General features: G+C 36.4%; 1 protein-coding gene across 4 annotated transcripts in view; it reads right to left on the reverse strand.

The window, feature by feature from the left end:
* Nucleotides 1-1,064: 1,064 nt before the first annotated feature.
* Nucleotides 1,065-23,938, reverse strand: part of ZMYND11 (zinc finger MYND-type containing 11) — a 154,016-nt gene continuing 131,142 nt past the window's right edge. For 3 of the 4 annotated variants that reach the window (XM_036762064.1, XM_036762065.1, XM_036762066.1), the window contains 5 exons: nucleotides 12,501-12,708; nucleotides 11,992-12,060; nucleotides 10,908-11,180; nucleotides 10,395-10,580; nucleotides 1,065-4,712 (listed from right to left, as the gene is read on the reverse strand). In XM_036762064.1, coding sequence (XP_036617959.1) covers nucleotides 4,590-4,712; nucleotides 10,395-10,580; nucleotides 10,908-11,180; nucleotides 11,992-12,060; nucleotides 12,501-12,708 — 859 coding nt within the window. In that variant the 3' untranslated portion in view covers nucleotides 1,065-4,589. The remainder of the gene's footprint in view (nucleotides 4,713-10,394; nucleotides 10,581-10,907; nucleotides 11,181-11,991; nucleotides 12,061-12,500; nucleotides 12,709-23,938) is intronic. The other variant, XR_005010530.1, reaches the window with a different exon arrangement.

Below are 23,938 nucleotides of genomic sequence, written 5' to 3' on the forward strand. Positions count from 1 at the left end.
CTTTGCCAACAATCTGGGGTCCTGACCTCAGTGACCCCTACCTTGATCATCAGGCAAGACCAAGGACAGACATCTGCTCTGCCACTGAACATTCCCCACTGGTCCTCTCTCCCAGTATTCCACATTTCTCTCAGGGATTGAGATTTAAATTCAATATTACCTTTGATATTATAAAGGGCATAGAAATCTATTGACAGATAGCTCCATTTGGAGTTTTGTGATTGTTATAAGCTGCCCAAGCAAAGCCCCCTATTCTAAGCACCACTTCCTTCTCTCTCAGGCTCATTCCTAGGGTATTTCTATCCCAGTCTTCTCTATTTGTTCTTTGTGTCCTCTGGAACTCCTATTATTAGCAATCTGTCATCTTTATTAAACTCTATAAATTACTTTGTTTTTATAGAATGTAAGCTCCCTGAAAAATGTTCATTTTGAGTCGAATTTATACTTTCTATAAAAAGATGTGATAACTAAGCTAATTAGTAGTATAAAGCAAATTGCAAATAGATTGTTTACCTATGTAGGAACTTCCACAAACGCCTGTTTTCATATAATATTAAGGACCACCAGCCCTACTTAACTTGAGATTTTCTACATGGATTAAAAATCATTAAGCAGGACATTGATGAAGCAATGTTAATTTAGTTTCAGCTATTTAAAATGGCAGTTCTAAAAGAAATCCTATAAATTAAAGCATTTATTAATACAGTCTGGCCTTGGTCCAGGTAGTGGAATTTTTTTCTTTGTATTACCTTTTTCCTGCTTTCGTAGCATGGAAATGAAAGATTTCACATTTCTCTCATACTTGGCCAAATAACACATGGACTTTTTAATATAAATTTGCCAAAGTTTAAGAAAATTCCTCAATTTGGTAAACTGTTTAAGAGCATTGCACTCTTGTGCCCAGGACTCAGAGATACGTGTCTGTGGTCAGTAACTTCACTAAAAATAATGTGCTTAACTTAATGACTATTTTTGCCTTTATTTGTATTCCCAGTGCTTAACACAGTGCCTGGTAGGTACATAGCACCAATTTAATAAACGCTATTTGACTGACAAAGTCATAATAGGGTAATTTAAATGATTTTATTAACAACGTTGCAACCTCATTTCCTCTGATAATCCGAGAAACCAGTATTCAGAACTCAAACTATTTTTGTCTTTCAGAGATGTATGCTTACAGGACAAGAAACATGCACAGAGCAGCAGGTATGGACCAGGTAAACTACTTTTTAATGCTGGGGAGTCTGACACTGAAACTACCAACATGTGGGATTGGTAAGCTTAAAGTAGGAGCACCACTAGATTAAGAAAAAGATGAGATCCACTAGTGATCATGTCTGACATGTTCCAGTGGAGCATATATGTACAGCATAAAAGCAAATAAAGATACTGCTATAGGAACATTATTTCTTAAAATGGAATAACAAATGCTTAATACAGTAAAAATCCAAGATAGTTTTGTTTTATATTCAATTTACAAAGAAATAAAGTCTCGCTTTTTGATGTTTTTTCTCTCTCTCTCTCTCTTTCTTTTTTTTTTTGTGACACACACTATATAGAGATCCAAAGATAATACACAGAAATGGTCAAACATTGAATGTTGGAAGTGATTACAATGAGGATTTTCCTTCCTCTCTGGACATGTCCTGCAGCTGGAGTTCCCTTTGGGGTCAATGGGATCTCCTCCACCTGTGGATGAGAGTAGCAGGGTGAAGAAGAGGAAAGGGTATCGCCCAAGAAATGACGCAAATACATACATGTGAACATATCCCATATATACTTGTTAGCAAATTTCAATGACAGCACAATTCCTAAAAGAATAAGCTTTTCTGTTTTCTAGCTGAAATCACAATGTTCTAATCCCAGTGACTTAAAGTAAGGTCACCTGGCAGGTGATTCAAATGTGTTGTGCCTTAAATAGTCAATAGAACATTGAGTGGCAAATAAAAGAATTTTTAAAAAAAAGCCTTTAGCTGAATTCCTTGCTAACACACATTTTAAAGTGTTTGCCCAGTTTTGCATGATGCAGAAACCAGACCAACTTTCTTAGATATAGACAGTTTTATTGACCAAATACAGTTAGTTTTCCTGAAAAAGCTGGAAAAATCCAAATAGGGAGATGCATTAAATTTATCAGGTTCCTCAAATGGTTATCACACCTCTCTTGTTAACCATGGTACAAAACACAACTTTAAAAAAATCATAAATGAAATTTCAATTTAAATAAATGTTGCTTGTAGGAGAATTATTTTAATAAAATTATTCTTTTATAAGGAAAATGGTTGCCAATGAATGACCCATAATACAGAATCAATATTCAGCTGCAGTTGTATTTAGATGCAGGGGACTGGACTAGATTGACACTTTATTAAGCCAGTGATTTTTTTAAATACATTTATTAACCAATGTTAACACATTAAATGACTCTATATATTGCTAGTCAGAGCAGCTTACAAAATGCCAGAATGCATCATAGAACTGGACAGCCACGATGAATAATTACAATGTGCATAGTGGCTAAGCTCAACACCGTAATATAGCTTTATGATTTGCAGAAAATTAATTTTTAATAATGATTCCTAAAACAATCAATTGTAATTTTACCTAAAACTTATACAAAACCAGGCCACAATGTCTTTTTTTGTTTTTTGTTTTTTTTTTAAACACACAGTTTTCAAGCTGTAGTAACTTGGAAATGTGCAACCGTGTCAACAGAGACGAAAAAGCCAAAGTAACACGAAATCTTACTTTCATGCAGCTATCAGTTAAATAGTACATACTCTGGAATGATTTTACACCAAAAATATTTCCACAATAACTTGCTTTCATAGGGGTGGATCGAAGTTTGGGAATTTGTAAAATAACTGAACTAGATAAATTCTCTTCAGCTATGAAGGACCTCACCAGTGCCACAGCACAATGGCAACATGGATTAATTACACAGAAACGAGAAATAACGCAAGTCACTGTGTAATTTAGTATGTTGTTTGAATGGGGCTGCTATGTAGTTTCTGCAAAATATTGTGCATTATTTGGCAGTCGCTGGTCAATTAACTTGTGTCACCACCATCTGCAACAACATTAGGTTTGGATGTTTTTTTCACAGAAGGTTTAGTTAGATTTTTATATTAGAGTGACCCTGACAAAACCCAGAGAAAACTTTTTAAAAGGCTTTTCTCCTTATTTTTTCACTTCCATTGTGTGTAATTGCTTTTAATAAATATCAAAGATCTAAATAAATATTTACAAATTATTCCTCTAACTTCTCAAAAAATAGCTAGATGATAAAGGGAATTTGACTTGGTCTAAGATCAATCAGCCTTTGAATAAACAAATTATGAGACATTTTGAAAGAAAAGAAATTTAAGTAAGTTTTACTGGATGTGATTTATATATCTATGTATAAAAAAACTCATTATTCAACTATCGATCCATTCCTATTGGTAATGCTTCTTAATCCAGACATTCCTCAAAATACAGACTTTTTACAAATCACGGCATCTTTAATACAAGAAAATTAACATGCATTATTCTTCATTCTGTGTACAGTGATGGAGCTCATTAACAGGCAATGACCCATTACTACAAACATAACGGCTTCTGTGACACTTAAGTGCTTTCTTTCCTTTAAGTATTAACTTACAATGGACTAGGTGACACCAGATAATAGGCAGTCAGATGATATTTGGGGAGGGAAGGGAAGCATTAAAGAAATTTGTATGCCTCATCTAAAATTTCATGTATGAATAAAGGTAGTTTTTGGCTTTTCCTTGTTTTGTTACAAGCACTCGTGTTAGGACAAGAATGAAATGTGCAAACTTTAAAATTTAAATATTCATTTTCTCTAAGATCCAGCTCAGTAAAAGATTACCCCAGTTCCCTGCAATTTTAAACTACAAGATCAAAGCTAATAATTTGTTATAAAAGTTATATATTGAAAAGAAATAATGAAAAACACAATTGGGAAATATTTAAGAAAAAATATGCAGGACTAGCACCTGCTGTGTCAACCCTGTTCCCTAAATTCAATCATATACCCACTGGCATAACCAATAGATAATGCCTTTAAACAGTAAATTAAGCTGAACAAAACCAGCTCAACAAGGTTAAGAAATAAATGTTACATCAAGGTAGTATGTTTTATTTCTGAAACAGTTCTATATTTCTTACATTCAGATCTATTTTAAATGTTTCTTTGTTAAACTCACTTGTATTCACCTGTTGTTTTTTTTAAAGATCTGTTGTTTAAAGGTTAAAATCTCTGTAAAACCTAAAAATGTTTTAAAATTTGCTGAAAATGCAACAAATCCTCAATTAAAATTCATTTAAAATAACCCTTAAAATACCCTCCACTGATGTTAATCTTACTTACTGACAAAATCTGGAGGAGCATGAACAGAAGATTTAAACTACTGTGCAAAATTTCTTCACGAAAAGTGTTTAAAGGCTGGTGCAAAATGGGAAGCAAATTCTAAACAATTTTGGCTTCTTGGAAACAAAAACCGCTTTGTCTGAGAATAGCAATCATCGGGGTGATTCTCTCTCTCACTCTCTCTCTCTCCCTCTCTGGAGGAGGAGGAATATAGCTTTCATCTTTTTCGGCGACAGGTGCGTTTATGTTCAGCATGCCAGTGTTCCTGCTGACACTTGATCGAGCAATAGGATGTATTCCAACAGCAATGGTACATGGCTTCCTCTTCACAGTTGTAGCACTAGGGAGAACAAGCCGGGAAGCATGATTATTGCAGCCTGGGACATGGAGCCTGAGAAACTAAACCTCTTCCTTGATCATTTTAGTTTGGTTTCTATATTGAATATATCCATTTTCTGCATTTAATGAAACAGATTAACAAGTCAGTTTGAGCTGTAGGCACAGGCAGCTACTGGATGGGGGTAGTGGAAAGAGCACTGACCTAGCAGGTGCTGAATCTGAACTTGGTTTCTGCTCTCTACCTCTTACTACCCATGTGACCTTGGCTTCCCCTGACCTTGGCTTCCTTATCTATAAAATGAAGGAAATGGAAATGATGCCCCCTAAGGTCCCTTTCAACTCTAGAGCCATGAGCCCATGATCCTGCGATCAATGCTTCCAAAGTGATCTAGTCAAGAAAGGGATTAACAAACTTAAATCTTATGCTTCCTTTCTTTAAGTTATGAAGCAAAGGGAAGACTAGTAAAAATAACAGGTCACTGAACATTTCTGACATTTTAAAAAACCTTCCCACAAGTTACACTAGCACCATCAGTAATACTTGAACACTTGCTGTGTTTGAACCAATTTCACAGAATCTGGAAGTTGGAAAGGTCCTAAGAAATCACCTGGTCTAATTTGCTCTGAAACATGAATTCTCTCCACAACACCCTATTTCATTTTGGGACAGCTCTAGTGAATGGGAAGTTCCTTCTTATTCTAAATCAAACCCTGCCTTACTAACTCAAATCTGGGCACTTGATGGACTTACCTGAAAAATTTTGAAATAAAGATCTTTTTGTCAATGACCGCCATTTATCCTTGTAGTAAGCTGATAATATTGCTTATCCATCCCCTATTACATCTTTGCATTTTCCTGAATACCAAAGGCCAACAACCGATAATGACAGAGGCAAGAAATGTTAATTTTCTTTTTGTATGAACAATGTTTAAAAAAAAAGGATCCTCAGGAAAACTCCCATAATTAATTACTTTGTGCTCTGTATTTCTTGTGGGAATATTGATAATGATCTTTCATTCTTATGCTATTATATGCATAATAGTTACTCCTTGGTCTTACTTCTAGTTATTCTTATTTTCCCAAATACCAGCATAATCTTTCTTTAACATCACTTCAATTCTTTTATTTCTTTGATGTAGAACAGATGTTACTATCCTAACCTCCTTGTTGTCTGGCATTTAAGATGTACCATCAATATGGAAGCCCGTGCTGACCTTATCTCAGTTGTAGTAACACAGTTCTTCCATTAGCCTCTTTTACATTTTACTTAGGTTTTTCTATAGCTGAAATATCCTCCTGTTTCCTACCAAACCATGTCTTTCACATCATTCCAAACTTGGCTTATAAATGAAAAAAAGTAAAAGTTAAATTTAAAAAATTACCCCTTTCAAGGAGTTTTCCCCTAATGAACTCACCCTCTCTCTAAGCAATCCTTTTCTGATCAGATGCAGACAGAACATATTTTCTGATGTATTGCTTAACTCTTCATACAGCTCCACCAAAAGGCAAGGACCATATCTTTTACATTTCTCCTTTTCCAGAACACTTCATTAGGCACAAACTTGGTTCTAATAATAAATCTTAGATGAGTAACTGGTACTTAAATTTGATAATTTTTAAGGTGGATCAACTCCACAAGGTACAGAGTTTATTAGTACGTTCAAGTCAACACTTACAAAGTGATATCCTTGGACTTGATAAAACATCAACGTGTCTCTGTAGTAGCAATTAGATTTGAAGATCTTTCCCACCCATTATTAGGCCATGTGACCTGCTTATGTCACAGGAAGCCTAAGACACGTGGTAGGAGGAGCTTCCTGATAAGAAAAGGAAGTTATGTCACAGAAAATGCTGAGAGAGAGAGAAAAAGATGTTATGGCTGCCAATGGCTGCTAATGGCTGCCCTTGTGACTGTTAGAACTGAACAGGCTGACTTAGCTGTACTGTGAGTTTGTTTTGGGGAAGACCCCAGCAGGGGGTTGGAGAGGTTTTGGGATGGCCAGGCTCCAGGGTGTTATATCGTGTATTGAATATTTTGGGTTCTTTGCTGTTATGATGAAGTGGGCTGACTGGTTGTGGAAGCTAAGCATTTGGTTATGGGATATGATTTTCTGTTGTCTGCATAAATGTCATACATCTTTTACCTTCTTCATGGAGAGTTTCTCATACCCTGTGATACAGAACTACATAGCCATATTCATGATTATCGCTGATGTTGTGTTTATTGCCTTACTACTACAGTCTCCCAAAGGATCCATCTTGCCATGAATTTATGTAGAGCAGCAGTTTACTTATAAGACTGGACATAGTTTATTAGATAATGATTTTCGCCCAAGACACAAATGAGAGATAACCTTCTTACTATAGCCAAATCTAGAAAACTGAGTACTACCTTCTGCATATTTTTGGTAATATTCTGGCAAGTGAAAGGTCATTCTACCAAAAAGATGCAAGGTAGCCTTATGTAATGGGATCTAAGTTGGAATCCCAGCTCTCTACTTCCTACCCAGGTGAGCTTTAGCTAGCCAGTATTCACCTTTGGATCTTGGTTGTCTCTTTTTGTAAAACTAGAGGTCTGAACAAGGGATTTTTGTGAAATAAAGGCCATTTAACCTGTGGGGAACAATCCATCATTTTGTGATATCCAAGTTTATCCTGAAGAATTTGTACATCCAGTTACCCATACAGTACTGGATAATAGTTGTTCAAAAAAATTTTGGTTAGGTTTTTTTAAAAAACCTGAATAATAAGATAAATGTAATCCACAGAATATACTCTTATGAAAAGAAAATGAATAAAGGAGCATATGGCAAAACTGCCAAAAGAAAGAAGTTTTCGAGACCATGATCAGGAATCATCTCTTGTGAATATGAGAGGATATTAAACAAAAGTTCGAATGGCATTTAAATTTCAGGAATGGAACTTTGCTTTTTCTGAAGACAAAGTGCCTTTACAATTTATGTGCTTAGTAAAACAGGACACTGTAAGACAATATTGATCACAGTTATAGGGTACTCAAAATCTGAAATGCAGTATCCCTCCAATTTTAAGAGCAAAGTAAGATAACTGCTTCCTTATATAAAGAAACTACAAAAGTTATATGTTAGTACTCTCCTTTGTTTTCCCTCAAATTCAACTACAAGGAAGTAACTTGTAACAGTGTTCTCAATAAGTATTTTCTAGAGATCCATATTCCTGGATTTCACAAACTTGTAGAAGTCATTAGAAACAACAACTGAAAAGCAACATGAACAAGAAGTATTTATGTAGATTATATATGGCATGTTAGTCAGGCCTCTAAAGAGGTTCCCATCTGCTGGGTCAGGAGATTGGGGGTTGAAGTAGGTGGGGAAGAAAGTATATTACCGAGAAGGGGCAAGACAGATACTTGGAGAATCCCTGTAGTTTTTCTTCATTACGTGTCTCCTTTAAGCCTTGGCTATAATCTCTTCATGTACATGTAAAGTGTGTGACACACCTAAGTGAAATGCCAAAGTCTGACCTGGTGTATTTCTCTGCTCTTTATTTAAGTGAACAAGAAAACAAGAAAAGTATTAAGAAATGCTAAGGCACACATTTAGAAATAAACCCAGTAGTGAATGACAGCTGCCCAAGCATAGAGAAAAGTTTAAGTAAAGGCTTTAAAAAGTGAGGTTTATTTAAAAAACAAATACTTTTACTGAGGTAAAAACAACAACATCCTAATGAACTTTAAAAAAAAAACCTAAAATGTTTCTAAATGACAATGAATTCATTCAATTAAAAAAATAAACTCTTGTTGATTTAAAAGTATCATACTAAATAACTTAATTACTTCTGAACTCATTTTTTAAACCTGAAAAGGTTACGTTTTTTTCATTCTGTCTGGACCAGATGTTATTTGCCAATGAGCAAATAGAGTAGTTTTGGCTTATAAGCCTTAACATAAACACTACTTTCAATGTGATTCACTTAGTACATACTGTTTTAATGAAGCAAATTATATTTCTCCAATTTACTATGAACCTGCTTATATATTCCAACTATTTACCCATGTCAAAAAAGTCTGATGATTCAGTTCTTATTTCACAAGCACATCCTCCAATTGAGTGTTTCTTACAATACAGTAGTACCTTCTTACAGTATAGTAGCAATGACATGTACCATTCATGTAGATTAAATTACAAACCCATTCAAGTTCTATTCTTCCATATATACCAGAGCCTCACTATATAGTGTGACTTGTTAGAACATGAATTCAGGCCAACCTAAGATCCCAAGAGAATTGAACTTCTAGATGTTGAAATATCTATAAAGAAGCCAGCCACATGACAGACTCCAAGCATATCATTAGAGCAAGGTTCTAGTATACTTAAGTTCTTGGACCTGCTGATTATATTTGGCTACTTACAAGCTCAATTTTCTAAGTTTTATCTTGATTTTGGTTAGTTTTTTATTTCAATAAAATTGTTCTTTTGAAATTTTCCAGTGACCTTCCACTTATAAAATCTAAGAGATCATACTCTACTCAGCAGTTCCAACTTTAGGAAAGCCATTATTATTTCTTTCTTATAACTACAGTTGGAGTTTCTTGGGCTCTTTTCTCCCCATATCTTTAAGTGTCTCAGAGAGAATCCTTGACAACATATATCACCTATTTTATCTTTCTTCTTAAACGGTGTCTCACTATACTTTATTGGGAGTACTTATCTTATTTTAAGAATCATGTCTAGGTACCTGACATGCATCTATTCAAGTTCTCTCCTTTAATATTTGTCTAGCATCTTTCCTGGATATCTTACTACCAGACAGTGAAGAACACCAGTCTTCTTTCTTTCTTTCTTTTCAAGCCTTCCTTTTCCCTGATTCTTCAGTTACTGTTGGGGATCTCCTTCTTCTGATTAGCCTGTTGAATGTCATCATCATTTAAGATTACTGGGTCCATTCTCTCTTACCCCCATCCCTGCAAGAAGTCAGAACTGTTATGACAGCACAGCTTCCAAGCATCCTGCCTGCTTCCTAGCCCCCATCTTGCTCTCTTTGCTCATCCCCCACCCCCTCAGTTTTTTCCACTAACCTGTCTTGACAGCTGCGTCTTGGTAGGCTCCTTTATCTGCTTGTCAAATCTTTCCTTTAAACTAATTTTCAATATTCATTTTTCATAAAGACTTTTATGAAATGTTTTAAAATATTCCCCTTAGATTATAGAAGCTGAAAGTGAGCAAGATGAATTAAAGAAAGTGGCAACAAAACTTCAGGAAACGAAGTAAACTTAAGGCAATAAAAACTTGGAAGTTGCAGGCAAACTGTGTTTTCTCACTCAATAAATAAACAATGAGAATCTACTCTATGTTCAACACAGTAAGGGATACAGGAGAAGTGTATGACATCATTATTGTCATCAAAGAGCTCAGCGTTTAGCTAGGGAGATAAGACTAGTCAAGGTAAAACAAGGAGACACTAACAAATACAGTACAGAACTGGATACTAAGGGGTGGAGTGAGAGACTGTAACAAGTGCAATTGTAAAATAATTAAACTGATTTTTAAACGAATGCTTGACAAAAGGAAGTTTGTGGAAAAGATGATCAATTCAGCACTGCAATTCCCAAATGCCAAACAGCAAAGTTGTTGTTAGCCCACACGGGACATAAGAGGTAGGTTTTCAATAAAATGATGAAAAATACTTATAATTAATATTTACCCATTGCTTCTTCTTGGTCTGGGAAATCAGTTGCTTGTGCTGTGTTGCTAGCTTCTTAATCTCTTCTACAAATTCTTCTTTACACTTTTCCTTTACCTGTTTACATTTCCTGTCCATCTCACTCTGCATATTGGCCACAGCTTTATTTACAGCTTGCCTTTTTTCTTCCTCCATTTCAGTACGCAGCTAATAGGAAAAAAAAAATCAAGCCCCGAACATATCAGTTAACATTGGCATTGGCTACACAACCCGGCAAACAGAATCCATACACTGTTACCCAAATAATACCATCCTCTTGATTTCATTAACATGTAAGAAGAAATCAGAAGTATAAAGTTATTAGTAAGTCTAATATAAAAAAATCCTAAGTGGGTGTTATGCGCAGCTGTAAATCTGCGGCCCAGAGGGTGTGTATATACAAGTAGTTCAACCACCACAGGAAATGCTGTTCATGTACTAAGCGACATTTTCTGAAAACAAACTACACCAATCAGACGTCAAGGACAGGATTACCTTCTCCAGTGCTTCCCGTACAACCCTTTCAGTTTCTCGTTTGTGGTCAGATTTCATTCGGTCTTTGAAATCATTAAAGATTTTGGTGTATTTGTCATGGCACATGTTTTGACACACTCCATCATTAGTGGTCTGTGTGCTCCGATGCAGCATTCTTGGAGAAGAGGCACTTAACTTCTTGGTCTGAGTGGAGACTGAAACCTTTTCTATTGGCTGAGGCATTGTGGGAATTTCCTGGCTGGAACTTACAGCTTCAGTTTCAGGCTCTGGTTCCTGGAGGGCAAAAAAAGTACCAGAGATTATCTACAGTGACAATAAGGATATACATCTCAGAGAAAAAATGAAGAATGAGCTAGGTTAACATATAAGTTTATTAATGGACATAAATAGCCACATAACAAACAACTGTCATAATTAGCCCAACTAAAGAATAAGTTACTCTAAAAGGGAACTTGAATGCTGGGTTTCATAGAGATTAGCTTCATAGGTCATATAATTTAAAACTGAATACTAGTAAGCTTAAATATTTAAATATAAAATTGTTCTACATACTGATTTTTTTTAAAAAATCACTTGTTTTGACCAGATTTGTTAGTCAATTTGCTAAAATTCCCAACCACTCCTCACTGAATATGTACCTGGGCTATATGCTCAGCTTTAGGGCCTGAATTAAATAACACATGAATTTCATCAAGAAAAGACTGTCATTTTGAAAAAGTAATGGCTTTTAAAATGTCAGCTTGATTCATATTAGTTTCATTATGTTTTAGGAATAGTGAAACAAAGAGAGTTCCCAAGCAAAATTAAATGGTAAATAAAGTGCCCTTTCCCCCTTAATGGCAGGAGTTAGTGATGCTTTCATCAAGTGGAAACTTTCACCTGTGTTACCACCCTCTCTTTATTTCTAGCAATGGTGTAAGATGTGAAGCAGAATAAGACTACATTCACACTTGATTGACGTAACTAATTCAATGATGACAACTGCTTTACACAAATATCCACAGGAGGAGCCATCCTTCCATGACTTTGAAAAGATTTTCCAGATCAACTGCCATTTGGACACTAGGAGGTCAGGGTAACTTACTTCTTTTTTGGGTTCCACACTTTGATTACGTCGCCCTTTCTTTGCTCTTGGTTCCTGAGTGACCTTCAGCTGTGAACATATAAAAGCAATAGTTTATTATTTCAATACTGTGAAGTACTTGGCTGCAAATACTGACCTAAAGGTGAGAAAGGAGTAAACTGCTTGCTTCTGCCTTAGTACTCTGAGGACACTTGGCACCGCTTAGTAAATTATCTGTCTCAGAGCACCATGTGCTTTACAGCTGAAAGATCTGAAAAAATAATGTATATCCCCAAAGTGAATAATTTATTCCCTCTTCCCTGGGAGGGTCACACTTTAAGGCTCTTTGGTTTGGGGGGTGAGGAGACAAGGACAATGCGTGCTACTACTTGTTTTTGCAGAGCAATTTACAGCATGGTTAAGAAATGGAAAAATATGACCCAGGTTCTGTTCCTGATGGGGTAGAGTATGCACTCAAATATTTTCACATTTAACCATGACTTGTAGTTTCCAACAAGAGTAGGACTTACCTGTTCATTACTGGTAGAAGATATGCTGGATTCTGCTTCTTCTTCACCTCGGTCCTCATTCTTAGACTTCCAAAATCTTCCTTCACGCAGGAAGCGTTGATGTAGTTCCAGCTCATCACATGCTTTTTTCCAGCCCATACTGCGTTTCACATGCAACCGATGGATATTAACTGTGATATCTTGTATATTTTCAGAAGGAATCCAAGCCCTGTAAAAAGAATTTGAAGGCGAAATTAGAAATTCCCAAAGGTTAAGGATATGTATGTGTGGAATGGGGGTGAGGATAGGGGGACTTAGGGGATAAAAATTAGAGCTAGTCATCCATATTTGTGAAAAACTTGATGAGTCTTGTCCAAATTTGGAAAACTAGTAAGGGAAGTTCAAAATTAATGGCACTATTAATTACAATTTCAGCTAAACACAATAGGAGGGGAAAAAAAAGCTGATTCTGCTTTCCAAAGTTCTCAAAGCCTAAATTTGTACAAAGGCCGTCTAATGTTTTTAATATTCCATTGAATATGGTCAACTTAAATCCAGAAGTAATCTAACTTATTCAGCATTATCAATTGGTTTTCAAAATGTCTTGATTCATTAATTTTTTAAAAAATTATTTATTTTATTTTTGATTTATGGAATAAATCAAACATTTCCATAACACAGTATAATAAAAAAAGATAATTGCACATGAAACTGCAAATCTATTATGTACAACTTGCCATTTCTTTAAAATATATAATATAGAATTTATATTATATATAAAATATAGAATATATTACATACAGTAATGTAATACATAAAAGTTATCATGTAAATTTTTTCCTCCCCTCAGAGATGGCTACTATTAGATGCAAATATGTATATATATACATATATATATAAATAAAATACACACACATATGTATGATCATTCTATACATACTTATAATTATCAGTTTTTTCTCTGGATGCAGATAATATCTTCCTTCATGTGTCCTTTGTATTTAACTTGGGCATTTATAATAGTCAAAATGATTTATTCACTCAAAGTTGTTCTTAAAACAGTATTACTGTTACTGTATACAATATTGTCCTGGTTCTGCTCATTTTGCTCTTCATTATTTCATGCAAGTCTATTCATGTTTTTCTAAGATAATCAAGCTTATCATTTTTTATAGTACAATAGTATTCCATCACAACTATATACCATTACATCATTAATTTTGAATACTCTAAATGAGTTTATACTTTGGGATAGGTCTATTTGCATATAGGCCCTACAACAGACATTAAGTATCAAAAACTTCTATAGTTCTTATTACCGAAAAGACAGCTGACTGAAAAAATATTCACAACTACTGATCCATGTGCCTGCTTTTGCACCTCTACTGACTAATCTGCACATACATCAAGACCATCTTAGATGAAGGTTCGAGGCTTTCATAAATGATATTCTATAGCAGCTCACATCTTTACAGTCACACAATTGACTGAAAGGATAGTGAATATAAAATCCTACTGGACTTACTGTTTGATTATTAAAAAATTGATTAGCTGCAGCAAAACAGGCAACCTTAAAGTGTCTCCCCCAACAAGAATTCTCTTCTGTAAAAATCAAAATATATTCCTTGAAAGATACTGTAATAGAAATAACTTTGGCTTTATAAACCTTTGATTGTTAATAACAAGTGAGACATGAAAAAGGGGAAACATGCTCATCAAAGGTGTTTGTCATTATTACAGGGATATCTGGCTCAAAGTCCAAATGGAAAAACAATTCCTTAGAGATAGTGAGTTCTACCAAATGCTCCTTTTTTGTAGATGAGATTGTGCTGATTTCACCAAACCCAAGAAAACTGCAGAGCTTCCTAACTGTGACTGACAATCATTCAAGAATTTGGCTCAATTCTCTGCAAAGAAAGTCAAATAGAGGAATGCCTATTATAAGGACTAGGATATGCAACTGGATGGACAGCTTTCAAAAAAAAACAAAACAAACTTGTCCATCATCAACTATATCTTAGGCAAATGTCAAAGAGCAGGTGTCTTTGGCAGCAGATGTCAAAGATTTGTGTCCAGAAATGAACAGGAGGAGAACAAGCTGAAGTGCCCTGGTGAAGTGTGCCCAGCCCTTTTAACTGCCCCAAGTTTCTCCCAGAAACAAAGACCCATCTTTTGAATATCAATTTTTTCAAAAGAGAAGAAGCAGAATAGCATAATGGGTAGGGAAATGCCTGAAGAGTCAGGAAGACCTGAGTTTAAGTCCAATGGCTATGCAACTTTGAACAAGTCATTTAACTTCAGTGCCCCAGACAACTCTCTCAGACTATTGGTTGTGGAATCTGCATTCATTGAAGGAATTTCCTTACCAAGAAATTACATACCACAATGAAATCACAGGTCTATTCCAGAGAACAAAAACAAAACTATTCTAGTAATGCTGCATGGCTTCAAATCATGGAGCACTACCATTTATGTAGAATTTAGGTTAAGAATCATCTAAAGAGTCAGGGAAAGACAGACATAATCTCCTACAAATCACTAATGAAATTGAGGGGATGCCCATCAACTGGGGAATGGCTAAATAAGTTGTGGTATATGACTGTAATGGAATATTCTTGCGCTATAAAAAATGATAAGCAGGTTGATTTCAGAAAAACCTATAAAGACTTACGTGAACTGATGCAACCTGAAGTAAGCAAGAACAGGATAACATTGTATACAGAAACAGCAATATTTAACAATGATCAACTGTGCATGACTTAGTTACTCTCAGCAATATAATGATCTGAGACAATTCTGAAGGACCAATGAAGAAAAATGCTATTCACATCCAGAGAAAGAACTGATGGAGTCGGAATGCATATTTCAATATTTCAAATAGCATACTATTTTTCACTTTCTTTTCTTGTGGTCTTGTTTTTTCTTTGGCTCTGTGTCTTTCACAACATGACTAATATGGAAATATTGTGCATGATTGCATATGTGTAACCCATATCAGATTGCTTACTGTTTCAGGGAGGAGAGAGGTGAGAGAGGGAGGGAGAAAATTTGTAACTCAAAATCTAAAACAAATGTTAAAAATTGGTTTTACATGTAATTGAGGAAAAAAATATTTCAAAAACCAACATATATCACCAACAAAGGGTTGCATAGAAAGAGTGGCACAGAGGATGTCATCAGAGAAGTAATAAGACTAAAAAATGTGGGGCAGTCAGAAATTGAGAACAAGGACCTGCATGCTCTGATGGTATCCATGAAACCTAAGAGCTGTGAAGAGAGATTCTCAGCACATTGGGTGGGAATCTTAGTGCAGGTATTCACAGGAGGCATAGAAAAACACCCCAATCAAATTAAGGGATGAGAGAGGAATATACTGAGAGAGGGAGAAGGGGAGAGATAGAATGGGGTAAATTATCTCTCATAACTGGCAAGAAAAAGCAGTTCTGTAGGAAGGGAAGAGGGGGCAGATGAGGGGGAATGAGTGAATCTTGCTCTCATCAGATTTGACCTGAGGAGGGAATACCATACACACTCAGTTGGGTATCTTACCCCACAGGAAAGAAGGAGGAAGAAGATAAAAAAGGGGGGATGATAGAAGGGAGGGCAGATAGGGGGAGGAGGTAATCAAAAACAAACCCTTTTGAAAAGGGAGAAAATTCAATAAAGGGGGATAGGTTAGGAAGGAGCAAAATATAGTTAGTCTTTCACAACATGAGTATTGTGGAAGGGTTTTACATAATGATACACATGTGGCCTATGTTGAATTGCTTGCCTTCTTAGGGATGGTAGGTGGAGAGGGAAGAGGGGAGAGAATTTGGAACTCAAAGTTTTCAAAACAGATGTTCAAAAACAAACAAAAAAAAAAGGTTTTGCATGCAACTAGGAAATAAGATACACAGGCAATGGGGCATAGAAATTTATCTTGCCCTATAAGAAAGGAAGTGAAAAGGGCATGGGAGGGAAGTGGGGTGACAGAAGGGAGGGCTGACTGGGGAATGGGGCAACCAGAATATACGCCATCTTGGAGTGGGCGGGAGGGTAGAAATGGGGAGAAAATTTGTAATTCAAACTCTTGTGAAAATCAATGCTGAAAACTAAATATATTAAATAAATTAAAAAAAAACATTAAAAAAAAAAGAAAAATATACCACACAAAAAAAAAAAACCCCTGGAAGAAGTTCCAACATCTATAAGATCACAGATCCAATGAAGTACTGACATAAATTTCCACGAGAAGAACATGGAAGTTTTTCAATACCACTTTCTCCATTTTGACTAAAAATCCATGACACCGCTTCATGGCATTTTCCCTCTTTATGTTTACTTGTCAAATGAAAATTGTAGTTGGAAAAAGAAAAGAAAATGTACTTACAACTACAACATATTAGCTAGGGCTAGACTATTATTAATAGTAGAGAAGCTATTTTTAAGGAACAAAAAGATATTTGTATAGTTTATCAGTGATGGACTTGACTATGTAACACAGCTGAAAGTACCATGCATGAGGTATTCTGCTACATGAAACAGAGTAAGAAAAAGTAGACCTATCTCTAATATTTTTGGTTACTTTCTCCCCCTTTAAAAAGGGATTTTAATTTTCCTTTTTTGGTGTTTTGGCAGTATAAAGTCACTAATAGCCATGAATGAACAACACCATAGACGTTTGCTGGTGTAATGGATGCAGGTGGGGGAGGGAAGGGAAGGTGCTAGAACTATGAGAAGGTCTCTTTTATGTGCCCTTTTATGGAACTGGCAGCACACCCATAGTGTTGGTGAAGTGTGGACCTGGATGCCAACCCAGCAGTAAAAGGTCCACATGATTTTTCTTGAAGAAGCCAAGTGTTTTGCTAACCTCCGTTCTCAAAGTTAACCTTGAAATTCATATCTTCAGTTGAATTATGTTTGAACTCCCTACACACCGCAGGAAAAATGCCTTGGTATAGATGAGACTGGCATGCGCTCTAATTACTATAAGCAACAGCAATGATAGAGGGTCCAAGAATGGCACCTATCTCCCTGGTGAACAGAACTTCCAGACTTGGTAAGGACAATAATGGCCCCAAATGAAACACTTGAAAGAAGCCTTTAGGATACCCACAGGAGCACCTTCAGTGGGATACTTGGTTGTAGGGGTGAAGTCATTTAAACATCTGCAAGTGAAAGATAAAGGCCTCTGCCTCTCAGGCAACCAAGTGCAGCATCTGCACAGTTTCTATTGGGTAGCCTCTTTTAGCAGTGTCCTCAGATAACATAATTCAATCACTTCCTTCTAGGACAACACATTGGTTACATCACTACTTGTAGTAGTGCAACTTGACCTGTGTGGGGTCTGGCTTCTTAATCATGCCCTCTAGCATCTGAGGAGCACACATAACAGGTATCCCAATTTGATTATGCCTTTCATTCTTCATCTTCAAGAACCTTTTTGCAGAGATATCAATACCTATTAGGCCTCCACTCCCCACCCCCAAGCTACTATGAAGCCATTAGGAGTCTACAGAAGCTCATCAGATCTTCAGACTCCTTCACTGTCCCCAGACCTACTGATGATCTTGATGTTCCCTCCCATTTCTCCCAGGGCTCTCTTGACTGCAGACACACCAGCTGCCTTTAGCATGAAAGGTACTAAAGGACTAAAGAGGCCAACACCCACATGTCTTGTCCTATTAAAAAACTGGAGATCTTGTAGACTCTCCTGCAGTTACATCCTTCTTGCTGCCCAAAGTACCACCATTCTCCGCCTCAGTCACAAGGAAATCATTATCTTCCTCCTTCACAAGCAGAGAGATATTTTAAGTTCAAAATTCTCTCAGAATCACTTTTTCATTTTAAATCCATCTAAGGTTGTAGACACATCTGTTCGGCATCTTGCACATAGTAGGCGCTTAAGAAAATGAGGTCCCGATTAGTACAAATAATGAATCCTTTGACGTAGGATGCTAACTTTAAAAAGATCTGTTCCCATGACTGACTTGAAGGCAGTGAGATACTCCAAGATCAAGAGCCCTAAAGTAAAAAAATCTGGGTTTGAATTCCAACTCTACCACTTAATATTTTACCTGGATGAATTACTTAAATGATACTTCAATTTCCTTATCTGTAAAATAACTGTATAACATCAGATTTTTATGAAGAAATGGACTTGTAAACCTTAACATCCTGAATAGATCTGCGTTGTTCCTAAATTGAGGACACTCTTACAGTCTATTCTTACTCTCTTTTGAGTTCTTAGTTTCCATTCAGCAAACATTTACTGCCAGGTCCCAATTAGTGTGAATAGTGAAACTTCGGAAGTAGTAGAATTATTCAAATTCGCACACATATTTTCATTGGGTTAATGTTGCAAATTCAAATAAATGAGACCACTTTAAAGGATTCGTTATTTGTACTAATCAGGACTTCATTTTCTTAAGCACCTACTCTGTGTAAGATATTGGACAGATATGTCTACAACCTGAGATGGATTGAAAATTAAAAAGTGATTCTGAGAGATTTTTGAACTTGCAATATCATCTACTCCTTCTTTGAAATCAGTTTATTAAACATATCTGTCCAAGTGGAAGACAGGAAAAATTAAACTACGATGTCAAATTATAGAATCTTCTTCCTAAAAAATAAAGCCTACTACTTTTATATGAAATTCTTGAAATGTATAACATTATAGTTTCAATAGGTATTAACAACCATGATGTTAAGATATGCATATTATTCATATTAAGTAAATATTTAATGAAGTAGCTGCTCATGATAGCTTGACATTTAAAAGACCTGCCATGTTCTCCATTTTTTGTTCAACGTTAGTAACTACACTTATGTTTTATCTTCCTACCATTGTGACAGAGTACCTGTCACCTACCTTAAAGGGCTTCAGGATTGATTTTTGGAAATTTAAGAAACTAAGTTGTGACTTTTAAAAACTAGCTGGTGCAAATGGTAAGGGTACTGGACTTGGAGTCAAGGAGATCTGAGCTCGAATTCTGCCTCAGACCCTTCGCAGCTGTGTGGCCCTAGTCAAATCACTTCCCCTCTCTCAGCCTCAGTTTCCTTATCTGTAAAATGAGATAATAGCACCTACCTCATGGGCTATTATGAGGATAAAATAATATGTACAACACTTTTCAAACATTATAGTGCTACATAAATGCTAACTATTATTCTTATTTCATTTTATACATTTTAAAAATAATTGTTGACATTCAGGTGGATAAAATGATTTATGTTAAGTGAACTGAATAAACTCATGTAAATTCCCTTCTTTTTCTTTTAAAAGGTTAGAATGACTATTATGACTTTATGAATCATAATTTCAGCCAACCACTATTTACCTATTATTCAAGGCTTAGTTTAAACAGAAGCTCTTTTATGAAGCTTTCCTTAATTAAATCAGATGAAAGTAAACCCTCTTTTACCTGAAATCCTATGGCATTGTGTTACTTCTCTTATAAAACTTACTTCATTCAACTTTGTATTATAGCTATTTATCTGAGTACACCTTGTGTCTCAAACCATATGGATCAAAATCTTTGGGTGTTGCACATCTGGAGTTCTAGGAATGCTATGAAAATATGAAACCTCTAAAACCATGACTACTTCTTTGGTCAACCCCTTTACCATTAATTCCATCTTTGCCATATTCTACTGGAATATTGTTCCTCATATTCATCCTCTTCTGTTACCCTTTTTTTTTGTGTTTTTTTTTTTTTTGGCAGGGCAATTGGGGTTAAGTGACTTGTCCAAGGTCACACAGCTAGTACATGTGTCTGAAGCTGGATTTGAACTCAGGTCCTCCTGACTCCAGGGCTGTTGCTCTACTCACTGTGCCACCTAGCTGCCCCTTCTGTTACCCTTTAAGCTCTCCTTATTTACTGGTTCATTACCTGCTATCTACAAACATGTTCAGCACTCCACCATCCTCACAAAACCCTCACTTGACTATCTTCTCAAGCCAATATCTTATGTCTTTCTACCCACAACAGCAAAACTCTTTAAAAAGCTATCTGTATACTTCCACTTCCTCTCCTCAAACTTCCTTCTTAAACCCTTGCCACCTGGTTTCCAATCTCTGCTCAGATGAAATCATTCTCTCCAAGTTAGGCTCAATTGACAAATCTACCAGCCTCTTCTTAGACCTCATCTGCTGTGGACTATCTGCAGCAACATGATTTGTTAAATTCTGGGCACAGGCTACCCTCTCCTCCTGAAGATTCTCTCCTCTCAAGGTTTTCATGACACTTCTCTCTCCTGATTCTTTTCTGTCCATTTGACTAATTCTTTGCTGCATCATCATCCATATTCTGCTCTAAATCTAAATATACCCCAAGGCTCTGTCCTGGGTCCTCTTCTCTCTCTGTCTCTCTCTATTCTCTCTTTGGGTAAGCTCATTAGGTCTCATGAATCATTTTTAAATAGATGACTCCGAGATCTAGATACCTAGCCCTAGTGTTTCTCTGGAGTTCTAAATCCACATTACTAACTGCCTATTGGACATCTTGAACTGGAAGACCCAAAGGCTTCTAAATGTTCAAATGTTCAAAACACGCCTCATTATCTTTTCTCCCAAACCCATACCATGCCTCTATTTCTGCTGAGGGCACGACTATCCTTCCAGTCATCCATGTTTTCAATCTCAGAGTCATCTCCAATTCCTCACTTCCCTTAACCTTATATATGCAATCAGTTGCTGAGAATTTTCATTTCAACTCCCACATTTCTAGAGTCTGTTCTCCTCCTCTCCCCTAACTCACACAGTCATCATCACCACTCTAGCTCAGCCATTCATCACCTCTTCTGGATTACTACAATGGCTTCCTAATTGTATTCCCTGTCTCAGGTTTCTCCTCATTCCAATCCATCCTCCACACAGCTGTCAGTGATACTACTAAAGCATACATTCAAATACATCCATTCTGAGCTCAGTAACTTCCCCTAGCTCCCTATTAACTCTAGGATCAAATACAAACTCTTTTTGGTTCATTAGAGCCCCCTACAATCTGTCTCTGACCCATGTTTCTAGACTTGAACTTCATTATCTTACATGCCATGATCCAGTCCAACTGGCCTTCTTGTTGTTCCTCACATAAAACAGTCTGTCTCCAAGAGCAGTACCCTTGCACAGGCTGTCTGTCACCCAGACCTTCACCTTAGTTTCTTGGAAAACCCAGTTTCCTTCCAAATGCAGCTTAAACAATACTTCTTACAGGAGGCTTTTTCTGGACCTCCCCGCTGCTAGTGTCTTTCATTCCAAATTATCTTGTTTATTTATTAATGTCTGCGCCAGGTGCTGGGAACACAAATACAAAGAATGCAATAACCTCTGCTTGTAATGAGCTTACATTCTAGTGGAAAAGATTTATATTGATAGGTAGATATAGATATATACATTTGCAATGTGGTTAAATACAAAGAATTATAACAACAGAAGTTGGAGGAATCAGGAAGTGTTTCAGGCAAAAGAGGGTGCCTGAGCTACAACTTAAAGGAAAAGAGGGAGGTGCATTCCAGGCATGAGGGATGACCAGTGCAAAGGAATGGACATAGGAGATAGAGTGTTGGAGGAACAGAGGAAAAGCTGGTTTGGCTGGTTCAGCTTGTTCAGGAGAAGGGAAAATACAGAATGAACCTGGGAGGTTGGAGTCAAGTTGGGAAGGGCTTTAAAAGCTAAAAAAAAACCAAAGTTATTTATATTTTATACTAGGGGAAATTGGAAGCCACCAGGAGTTGGTTTAGTAGGGAAGTCATATAATCAGATCTGTACTTAAAGAAAGTTACTTAGGCAGCCGAGTATAAATGAACTGGAGTGGTGAGAGACCTGGGGCAAGAAGACCGATTAAGAGGTTGTAACACAGGCGAGAGGTAACAAGGGCCTGCACTATGGTAGCGTCATGTGAGTGAAGGGATCAGATACCAAAGATGTTGTGAAAGAAGAAATGGCAAGATTTACCAACCACTGGGTAAAAGGTCAGCGATGAGTCTGAGGTAGTGCGGAAGTTACAAACATAAGAGACTGGAAGGACGGTGGTTCATTTAACAAAAATAGGAAAGTTTCAAAGAAAGAGTTTTTGTGGAAAGGGAAAGGGAAGCGAAAGCGAGGGAATGCTGTTGTTGCTGTTCGGTCATTTCAGTCACATCCAATTCTTCGTGACCCCACTGCGGGTTTTCTTGGCAAAGACACTGGAGTGGTTTGCCATTTCCTTCTCCAGCTCATTTTCCAGATGAGGAAACTGAGGGAAAGAGGGTTAAGTGACTTACCCAGGGTCACAGAGCTAGGAAGTGTCTGAGGCTAGATTTGAACTCAGGAAGAGGAGTCTTCCTAACTCCAGGCATGGCACTCTTTCTACCGCACCACCTAACTGCATTTATAAAATATTTATAACAAGCACAGTGCCAGCCACTTTACAAATATAATCTCATCTTATCCTCACAGCAACCCTGCAAGGTAGGTGATATTATTGTCCCTATTTAACAATGAGGAAATTGAGGCAGACAAAAGTTAGGTGACTTGCCTAGAGTCACACAACCAATACATGTCTGAGGCTGGATTGCAACTCAGGTCTTCCTAATTCCAAGTCCAGAGCTTCATCCTGGGCACCACCTAGCTGCCTCAAAAGATAGTAAGTTCAGTTTTAGACATGTTGAATTTCAAGTATCTCTGGGACATCCAGTTTGAAATATCTAATAGTCAACTGGTGATACAGAAGCTCAAGGGAGAAGCCAGGGCTAGACATATATATTTCCAAGTCATCTGTATAGAGATGGTAGTTAAATCCATGGGAGCCTTACGTGTGTCATTTGATAGAATATAAGCTCCTTGAGGTCAGCCACAATTTCATTTTTGCCTTTGTAGCCCTAGCACCTAATGCAGTGATTAACACATGGTAGGCACTTAATAAATGTTTATATATTTCCCAAAGAGCCTTGTAATTACATAATAAATGTTTGTTATATGAATGAATTCCCATTTTCTAGAAAATTTATTAATTTAAAATTTATTAAGAATTTTAAGAATATTAAGAAACTTAAAAATAAGTGTTAACTAAAATTTTAGTAACATCAATGTGGTTGGCAGATATGACATAAATGTGTCAATATATTCAATCCATTTTGTGGAAGTAGAATTATTCAAGATAATTTTATGGAAATGAAAAACAAGAATTATTTCTGCCATTGATAAACATCTAAATCTGTACTTTGCAAAATATAATGTGGAAGTTGAGCCTCTCTTGCAAACAACAAAGAAAAAGAAAAGCTTTCTAAGTTAAAAACTATGTCTTATTACTGTTATAGGCATACAATTCTCATGCACATTAAAAAGAGTTATATATGTATATATATTTATGCATTTAGTCTAACTGTACCTTCTACCTGAAAGGTGGTAATCTGCCTAGTGTTAAAATCCCTAAGTTTTATTAGGGCTTTGTTAGAAAGGTTGAAACTACTGTAATTATGTTATAATACCACTA

Source organism: Trichosurus vulpecula, chromosome 5 (assembly GCF_011100635.1).
Source record: "Trichosurus vulpecula isolate mTriVul1 chromosome 5, mTriVul1.pri, whole genome shotgun sequence".
Taxonomy (NCBI): Eukaryota; Metazoa; Chordata; class Mammalia; order Diprotodontia; family Phalangeridae; genus Trichosurus; species Trichosurus vulpecula.